Source organism: Montipora foliosa, chromosome 6 (assembly GCF_036669935.1).
Source record: "Montipora foliosa isolate CH-2021 chromosome 6, ASM3666993v2, whole genome shotgun sequence".
Classification (NCBI taxonomy): Eukaryota; Metazoa; Cnidaria; class Anthozoa; order Scleractinia; family Acroporidae; genus Montipora; species Montipora foliosa.
The window spans coordinates 62,848,705-62,858,704 of record NC_090874.1 but is presented as its reverse complement, the minus strand read 5'-3'; the positions used below and the strand labels follow the sequence as shown (position 1 = coordinate 62,858,704).

Genomic DNA, 10,000 nt, shown 5'->3' with positions numbered 1-10,000 from the left:
TGCTGCCTAGTTCCAATCACAATAAATATGTCAAGAACCATTATACATACCAGGAACCCAATTCCCGGTATAGGTCAATTTGACGAAGAAAACCAAAGTACCCAGAGAAAATCTCGTAGAGTAGGGTTAATATAATCTCAACTTAGCCTACATATGATAACAGAGGCGGAGGCGCAAGCGATGGCTTCTGTGCCAGCTTGGATCTTCAAAGCGTACAAAAAGGAGTATTTCAAATGGTCTCCCTTCAGTTCTTAACCTTGCCCAACATCACTTAACTTCGGTGAACGGATAAGGACCTGGGCCTAGTTTTTTCAAACGATGGATAGCGCTACCTGCCGGATAAATCACTATCCAGTGGATCAGTCATAGCGAAACCAATTGCACTATCCAATGAATAGCGATTTATCCGGTGGATTTGAACAACTGGGGGCTGGTATGTTCTTTTGTAGAAACCGTGCACAATCTAAATATTGCGTCTTTCTCAAGACGGACAACTATAAAGGATTTCTGCAATCTCGCTAATTACGAGTAAAGACATCTTCAAAATGCACCAATAAAAATGCGGAACTGGCGTGAGGACATGTTGGTTACCTGATGAGGCGAGGGCCTTGACGATCTCCAGGCACTTTGTGTCCAGTCTGTGCATGGCTTTCACAAGATCTTTCCGTCTAAACTTGATTTCCACAGTACCAGCGGGCTCCAGTACCCCTCCTCTAAGAAACAGAAAAACGGAAAGTACAATGCAGGTTGAGGGAACCGAGCTTGAAAAGATCCAAGAGTGTTTCCTGATAGGAAGTTCAGAAACAAGTCGAACTAGAGCACCAAACAACACTATTGACGCGAGAGGATACTTCCTATTATCCTATTTCATTGTATCATTTTAAACTGGCGTTCAAGGTTAACCTCAACAACATCTAAGCACGTCATAATGCATGTCACAGGCCTCAATAATGTGGTTTTATCGGTAGAGCAAGTGCAGCGGTCATGGGTCATGGGTCATGGGTTCGAATCACGCCTCAAGCCTGGATATTCTAGGCTTCCATGAAGCTGCTTTAGTTGTTTATCTAACTGCGATGATCTGTCTGTCTTACATTCCATATTGAATTTTTGTCGGCCACAAAAAGTCGTGTTTACTTTGTATGCGCGATTAACAATACCTTTTCTTTTCAATTACCTGCTTTCCTGATCAGCGTACATCTCCATTGCCTCGGGATTGATGGTTGGATCAACCACGACCCAGGCCCCTCCTCGAAGCTCTCCGTTTGGAGGTAAGTAGATGAACACTGGTTGTTCGTACTCTCTCAGAGCATCAACAATGTACGCACCATACTTTAAAACACTTTCATACATATCCTTCATTCCTAACATTTACAAAACAAACACTTTTCTTCAATGTTATTAAATCGTCAGCTCAAGGAATAACTTTGGCCGGTTGATATTCAAGAAAGAATCCAGATGGATTACGCTAGAGACTAAATATCAAAAAGATCTTTTAGCGTCGTACCATGGAACCGTGCAGCGAAGTGACTAAAAATCGCCATTTCCTTATTCTCCATAACTTATTTCAGTGGTTCTAGTAATTTCAGTGATTCTAGGCCTCTTTAATCAGGGGACTTAATTTCAACAGTTTATCAGTTCAGTCGGTACGCCAAAAATGGCAGATTTTAAATTTTAAATTCAGAATTTTATTTACATCCCTTATGTGTATATATCCGATGTCTTTAACATAGGCAGGTTTAAGTTTCTATTCCTGTACTGTATTTTATAATAGTTAGCACACGACCCCACAGGGATGTAGATGCTTAAATTTGATCGTCTATTAAGGATCTTGACTTGACTTGATGACATGCACAGCGAAATTAGCAATGAATAAAACAAACTTTGTAGAGGAGGGTGGGGAGGATATTCTGCGATTCTCCTAGAAATGTTGTTAAAATGGCATCAATGGAACCAACCAACGAGACAAAAAAGGAAGCTGCCTAGCCTTGAGTTCCTCCACATAAGAGCACTAAGTGGCCTCTTTCTTTCAACACTGACCTGTAAAACACACACACAAACACAAAAAAACGCTCCTCGCAGTCAGTCCGTATTGTCACCTACCTCCCGAGAAGCCGCGCCAGTTTGCAAAGATGATCAATGGAAGCTGCTCTTTGTTGAAATCTCTAATCGCTTGAGCTGTTTTGTAGGCGGAGTCTGGGTACCACACCTGACCAGCCTGAGTGATGAGCTAAATAAACAGCAGAAACAAGTCAACTACTCATCTCCAAGAGTGAATAATTACAAGGTCAACACACTGAGTGACCAGTTTTTAAGGTAACATTTTGGAGTTCAGTGTGTCTGCTTTTCTGAGACTTTCTCTTTTAGAGCCTTGTCGTGATCCCCCCTGTTTCAAAGAAGGTTATGACAAACGCGCACATAATGTTTTGATGAAAAGCTTATCGGAAAGGTAAAGTAACTTTTGTCATCTTTACCAGTCACTTCATTTAATAAAACGTCAGAGTTCACTTCACTATACATACATTTTTGCAGAGGTGAAATATCATACTGCGCCTTCACCGAATAAAAAATGTCATAAAACGAAAATTCTGTGACGACACAAGTGGCCATCCAAAGGATAGCCAATAGCCAAATAGGGTGATAAACCAAATCCCACCAAAACTCGCGCAACAAATTCAATCATTCCCCTGTAGATAAAAATCTTTTGAAATCTGCACCTTGGTATCAGATTCGGGATTTCCTGGATCAGCCGGAATGACAACTTCAACTGCTCTGGTTTCCACAGCAATCACACCCATGGGAATTCCGCCCAATCTGAAGAAGAAAAAACACATTCCACAAATAAAGAGCACATTCAAGTAGGATTACGCCGCTAATTTTCATTAATGCACCGAACTTCCGATTTTTCCAAGATCGTTTTTCACGTCAGTAAGACACCCCCTTATGAATACAGAACGTCGAAAGAAAGCAAACGACTGTAACGACTCTTGCATGGGCAAATGTAGGCATATGAGCTCCTTAGTAACAATAATCAAGCTTACCGAGGAAATGGTGTCCAACAAAAAAAGAAAACAACAACAATAAAATGTTGAAGTTCACATTGGCTCTCATTATGAACCTATCAAAAACAGTAAGGATACCTTGCCCTTCCACAAACAACTGTCTTTGCCCAACCATCTAAAGTCTCCACAAACGACCCACGATCAAAGAAGCCACTGAGCCAGACATCTTTCATATCTGGAAAGGAAAAGGAATAAGAACTGAAATAAACAGCTTCAAGTTCGATGACAATCACACTTGCTACCCAAGCAATAGGCTTGTTAGTATGCCATTTATTATCCAGCGTAAAAATCGATGTGAACGGACTTTCTATATGTGTACAAACAAAAAATAAACAAAAAACAAGCGTGAACACAGTCTTTCCTGTCTCTGAAAACTCTCCAGCTGTTTTAAATGTGTTATGACGAATTCATGGGAGGCGCGGTGGCCTCATGGTTAGTGTGCTCGACACCGGATCGAGTGGTCTGGGTTCGGGGCCTGGCCGGGGACATTGTGTTGTGTTCTTGGGCAAGACACTTTACTCTCACGGTGCCTCTCTCCACCCAGGTGTATAAATGGGTACCGGCGTAATGCTGGGGGTAACCCTGCGATGGACTAGCATCCCATCCAGGGGGGAGTATAAATACTCCTAGTCGCTTCATGCTACAGAAACCGGAGATAAGCGCCGGCCTGATGAGCCTTCTGGCTCGTAAGCAGAGACTTTTTTATGACGAATTCATACCTGGATGTGGTGCTCCACAGAGGAAGTGCCGTGGATCATGAGGAGATTTCGGAGGAACAAACTCCACTTCTCTGTCGACGGGATCTTTGGGTTTTATTATTGGCAGAGGACCATTCCTGAACTGAAAAAGAAGACAATGGCTCCTTACAGATGCACAATACACCTTATTCCAAAATGGCCACCATTTTAGTATTCTTTTGTTTGACTGCAAATTGGCCAATTTAGCCTCGTTCAAGGTAAAATATTCCCTTGAATTTTGCGTTTGAAAGGGAGGTCAAAAGGGCGAATTTTCAATCAAACAAAAGAATACTAAAATGGCGGCCATTTTGGAATAAGGTGTATACAAACATCGTTTTGCTTGTAAGTATCAAAGGAAAATACACAAGGAAGAGCAACAATAGAACAGTGAATCCCTTACAAAATTGACTTCTCATGGTCAGAGAGCTTTATAACAAAGGCCAAATGGCGACCACTGGCACATCGACACGAGTGTCTGGATTTTTTAGCGTCCAACACTGTTCATAAAATACGTTTTAAGAAACGAGGCCTACAGCGTATTGTCCCTTTCCGAGAAGAACAGACACTAACCATTTCACCGCATTTGCAAACTACTCCCATTTACGGAGTAGCACTTAAGGAAGTTTTGGGATTCATGTAGTCTTTTTTTTCGTTTACGCATTCCATAGCAATCTTTCCCGTGTGAGTTACCAATCCCTATTTCTTTGACTCGGTTTTTGGACTTTAGACTTTACAAAAAAATTGGAGTGGGGTGGGGCGCGATCTGGCTGCGCATGCGTAAGATTTCTTTGCTTCATAGAAGGTAACCTAAGCAGGAATCGAAGCCGGTATCTCCTCATTCAATCCGCGACAGATTAAAGGGGAAATATGTATAAAAGAATTATGTGCGTGACCGGAATGAGTTTTTGTGTTTTCGTTGTCCGGTCATCGTATGACTCGGTAACACATATTAGCGGGCTGATTACATAGTTTTATAATTCTCCTAGTATTGCTAAGAAAAGATATTTAATATTTTTTAATACCATTGTAAAAACTTGTAAAGGATCTGTTTACTGGTTTTGATTGGAATCAACTCCGTTAATAACAGTTTTAAGGTGGCTGGAACCAGGTTCACTCGGTGACCCACATTTTTTGATGTAGAATAGTAATTAGCAATCTGAGTTAGAACTATCACCAAAGTTTCAAAACAATTCTCGGGAGCCAATTCAGAGCTACCTTAAAAGACGAAATATAGGGCGTTTTTGGAGAGCTTTCATGTTACCACGGTAACCTATTACGTCACCATAGTAGGTACATTTTGTTAAGCAATAATTAGTGTTTCATTTGGTACCACAACAATGCTGTTACGTGATAAAGTGTTGTAGTGGCAAGTCTTCTGATAAAAAGGTTCTTAAAAGTAGGGAAACTGGTTCCAGGCACCTTAAATGTAAACTATTCTGCGATCGCACTCAACCCTATCAACGTGATTACGGGTCCGAGTTTCCGATTCGGAGCACGCGCAGTAGGTTTAAAGGTCAAAATTGTTGCGGCAAGTGAGCACCATCTTTGGACTCGAATCAAAACACCCCTCTTATAGAAAAAAAAAACTTTACCTTTGGAATATACGAAAGCCAGTTCATAATGGCAGAAATACCTCCAAAATCATCATGGACTACCAAATGTGTCACGCCTGCAATAAAGTACAGAAATTTAATAGATATACCGTCGTTTTCATCTAAGTGTTGACACATGACGGGAAAATAGGTTTGTTTTGTGAGTTTGCCAGCCGTTAATTTAAGCAAACGTTTGCGCGCGATAGTTTGACTGAAATTATTCGAAGCATACTTTATCAGATCAGAGTCAATTTCTTAGAAAAATTCTTTGATTTTCAGTCTTGCTGCCATTCTGGGAAAACGTGCATGAAAATCCTTCAAACTTCGAATGATTGAAGACAAAACTTGTCATGTTTGCAGCTAATTAATTAGAGTATGTTTTCCCCTCGACGTGTCCACGCTCAGATGAAGACGACGGTATTTTCCTTCTGGCCAAATATAACGAAGTTATGCTTCCTCTCCGATCCATTCTGGGCAAGGTAATGTTTGAACGAAAACTTACAATGGGGATGGGGTAAAATGTTGGTGACATTATTTATGCAGCTATCCTCAGACATAACTTTCTTTAAATTAAAAAAAAAAAAGCGTTAAAAATGTTATAGATCCCACAATACCGTTGTTGTGCATAATCTGAGGTCCTCCCAGCTGAAGGTTTGAAGTGTACACTTGACGGCCAAGAACCTTAGAAATGATGGGAATATAGGAAATTGAAATACATATTTCTTATTAGATCTTTTGGTATGTAGTATCGCTGAGTATTTCTACTCGTTGGCTGTATTTTGACTCGCCCGCGCCAAACATCTGATAAGCTATTTATCATCCAACGTTTTTGCACTATATTTTTAGCAAGTGAATTGTATACAACCAAGAAGGTGCGATGGATTTGTACGTGACAAGCGCGGGGCAAACATCAGCACCTCAACTAGTCAAACCACTTTTCTACTGTACAAATATCGTGGTATATTTGTACTCGTTTCCCGCGTTTCACTATTTCACCTCTTTTGGGCCACAATCTCACTTAATCGTTTCTGGTTGAAAGCGTACACTTTTTGTTACGTTTTTTTGCTTCTCTACACCCCAACTACCAAAAGCGACGACGAAAGTGCGGACTTTTAAAAAACGGTTTCGAATGGGAACTTAAAGAAACGAAGAAGTAAAGGCGTACCCGTAGGACACTTTAAAAATGTACTTGCGAGGATGGATTAAAACGGAGACGTTTAAATACGATCCCGTGAGAAGCGTGGAAGAAATCACTTGCTTACATTGTTTCCGAGCGTTTCATTGTGGATACGTGAAAACGATACCAGAACATTTAAGTAGGTGAAAATATCTTGTCTCATGAAAACATACAAGGGTAAAGTAGGCCTCACATACACTTTCCATTTAACTGTGCAAGTACCTTGTTAAGAGCTCCAGCCCCAGTGAGAATGACATGCGCATTTTCAACCTGAATAACACGCTGACCGAGTCGAACTAAGTATGAGCCAATACCCACTGCACGGCACGTCACCTTCAAAGCAAACTCAACAAGTCAATTCATCACATTTGTAATAAAATACCAAGCTAGAGGCCTTCAATAGACCATTTTCGAATTCTCACGGCTGGACTGGATCTAGCATGAAATGGAGGCTAATGCGGGCAAATTAATTTGTGTGTGAAAAGATTTGCCCGCATTAGCCTCCATTTCATGCTAGATCCAGTCCAGCGGTGAAAATTCGAAAATGGTCTATTGGGCCTCAGAGTTATCGCACGTACCAGAAAGCTGAAAGAAAGAAGAACGCAGTGAAAGGCATGACCGCGGTTTGTTTTTATTCGCGGTTACGCCTCTTGTTTAAATATTGCGAGTCAAGATCTTTTCCGAAACTGGATTGTTTTGAAAATGATGACAAAACTGGGGGGCTTTCAAAGCAATAAGGTTCCATCTGTCGTGTTAGCAGCGAAGCTACATTTAAGTTTACTGGGCAACGAAAAGCCACGAAGGAGTCAACGCTCACTTAAAGTAGTACTGATACTATCACGAATATGATTTTGCTTAGTGTTACCGTATTAGCGGGAAAGGTGTGGTTTTTTAAAGTCTCAAATTGGAAAGAAGAGATAGAGACGTTTCAATACTATTTTAAAAAGGAATGACACCTTGAAAGGGTGCAGAAATTGTTTTTGTCACTGTCTTGATAATATGTTGCTGACATTAGATGAGATGTAACTGTAAAAGAGCATCAATTGCTCATGTGGGTTCCTCTTTTCTCGAATAATGAACTTTATAATACTAATACTAATACTAATTCGGGACCCTCTACAGAAATCAAATCCAAATCAACTCATGTCAAGTCATTGGTTGCTTTTTGAGGAGGGGGAAACCGGAGTACCCGGAGGAAAAACTCTCGGAGCAGAGTAGAGAACCCACACACGACGCCGAGTCTGGGAATCGAACCTGAGCCACATTGGTGGGAAGCTAGGGATCTCACCCCTGCGCCAGCCCTGCATCCTTAAATCAGTCTTCAAAGGGGATCGACGACGGTAGCTAGTTTCCTAACGACAAATTACTCATGACGTTAAAATATAATTATGATTTAATTACTACACAATAACCACTCACAAGACTCATGGTAACAATATCATCGTACGCAGCTGACATCTCTCCCGCAATCATTCCAGAACCTTTCAGGTTTTCAACTCCAATGCCGTCATCGCGACCTGCGAGTGAGGTGAGAAAAACAAAATGTTCAAACGAGGGAATAAACCTAAGCAAAATCAAAATGCTGTATACAACAACGCTCGAAGAGTGATAGGATGGGTGATATAGAAGGCGTTTTTACAGGAACACGTTAACGCACCAATAATGTCGGTGATTTTGTATCTGGACTCGCCGTCATCTTCAATCAGTTCTGCATGCATAGAGTTGGTAGCACTTAACTGCAATAAAAGGACATGAAACAGGTCTCTAGCAGAAAACTACCGGTGTCAGTTGAGAAACTGGTCACGAGGCCACGAAGATTTAAGCGAACAAAGGATGTGGAAAGTAACGAGGAAATTCGATCATCAACTATGCATTTAGAGCAAAATGAGGTTTTGCTATGTTATTGAGATTGATGGGGAGAATATGAGAGAGAGAGAAAACCAAGAGAAAGATCATCATCACCATCATCATCATCATCATCATTATCATCATCACAATTTCACCTCTAGATCTTACGGGATATAGAACAACCTGGCAAGTGACCAGCCCCGAGGTGAGTTCATAGGTTAGGTGGTAGAGCAATGAGTAACAAAGACCACGATCCTGTCATTACGTTCAAATGAGAAGCGTTTATTCGCGAACAATGACGCATTTTGATCATCACTACATTTAATTGAAACCTTAAAACAAAGTTGTGTCCTTTAGAATGTTCGATGTTTCGTGGCTTTAGCTAGACTGGTGTCGTGCTTATCTTCAGTGGAAGCACTCGACCTGCTTTCTCGAACATTCTTTGACCATACCCTTCATTTATTGGGATTGATGCGGAAGTAATCTCAATGATATTCTCTTTGCAATTTTGGCTGTCTATCGAGCGCGGCGTTAAAACGAGTTGCAGAACTGTTTTTTTCCCAAGGTCACAATGTTCTTACCTTTTTGAAGTCACTAGGGGTTACATAAAGATACTTGAAGCCCTGTAGAGGGAATCGAATTCAAGCACATTTAATTAATTTTACAGTTTTTATGTGAATGTGCTATTGATGACACTGACAGTGACTGCTCAATTCTGGAGACTGAACCTTTGTTGCTTGTGATTTATTCTTATAGTCTGTTTGTGGTATCAATCTCATCAAGAGAAGAGAGACTTGGAATAGTCAATTTGATTGCGAACATTATTCCCTTTGGTTTAAAAATATTCTTTCGTACGAGCTAGGAGAGGTTAACTTTAATATGCACCCACACAGATTCTCTTCAGTGTTATTTCTCGCTACGTGTAGTTCTACCTTAATGAAGGCGGGAAGAGGTTTTACCACCTAGAAGACGAACCTTCTCTGGAGCATGTGGATCATTCCAAGCCACCTTAAAATGATGCTTCACTTCTTCTGCCAACCCAATGCGAGCGCCACTATTAGCAGCGATGTAAACAAATGGAAGCCCTTGAGCTCTCGCCATTTCAGATGCTCTCTGAAATCATAAGAAAAACCCATTTACCAACAGAACAAATACAGCTCACAATAAATGAACCTGTATTCAGTTCACTTGAGTTTGTATAACTTGTAAGTGACCCTTTAACTGCCACGTTATCTACATGCAATCAGCTTCACAATGATTTGGCATAAAACGTTCAACGAAATTTCAATTGCCTTTGTTGTTAATTCATCGGTGAAATCCTGTATTATATCACCTGTACCCCATAGGGCTGGCGTCCAGACACTCTGCATTTTTCAAATGCATCATTGGCAACTTTGTCAGCTAATAGACCGTATTCATAAATGGCGGCCAATAAATTAGTCCTTCGTCCTGGTGCTAATTAGACCAACTGGCCTCGTTTGCACGGACAAACTACAATAGAAATGTCACTTTAGAGCAAATTATTGGCCGCAATATATGAATACGGTTTATATAAAGGAACTTGAAACTTAGTAATGGTCACCGGTT

General features: G+C 40.8%; 1 protein-coding gene across 3 annotated transcripts in view; it reads right to left on the bottom strand.

Annotated features, from left to right (window-relative positions):
• The window catches only part of LOC138008089 (acetyl-CoA carboxylase-like), an 82,826-nt gene that overhangs the window by 8,672 nt on the left and 64,154 nt on the right, over positions 1-10,000 (bottom strand). For all 3 annotated transcript variants that reach the window (XM_068855289.1, XM_068855287.1, XM_068855288.1), the window contains exons 54-66: positions 9,389-9,526; positions 8,995-9,036; positions 8,223-8,301; positions 7,985-8,082; positions 6,788-6,898; positions 6,003-6,069; positions 5,389-5,465; positions 3,779-3,899; positions 3,138-3,234; positions 2,715-2,811; positions 2,101-2,227; positions 1,175-1,361; positions 592-713 (exon numbers count right to left, since the gene is read on the bottom strand). In XM_068855289.1, coding sequence (XP_068711390.1) covers positions 592-713; positions 1,175-1,361; positions 2,101-2,227; positions 2,715-2,811; positions 3,138-3,234; positions 3,779-3,899; positions 5,389-5,465; positions 6,003-6,069; positions 6,788-6,898; positions 7,985-8,082; positions 8,223-8,301; positions 8,995-9,036; positions 9,389-9,526 — 1,363 coding nt within the window. The remainder of the gene's footprint in view (positions 1-591; positions 714-1,174; positions 1,362-2,100; positions 2,228-2,714; positions 2,812-3,137; positions 3,235-3,778; positions 3,900-5,388; positions 5,466-6,002; positions 6,070-6,787; positions 6,899-7,984; positions 8,083-8,222; positions 8,302-8,994; positions 9,037-9,388; positions 9,527-10,000) is intronic.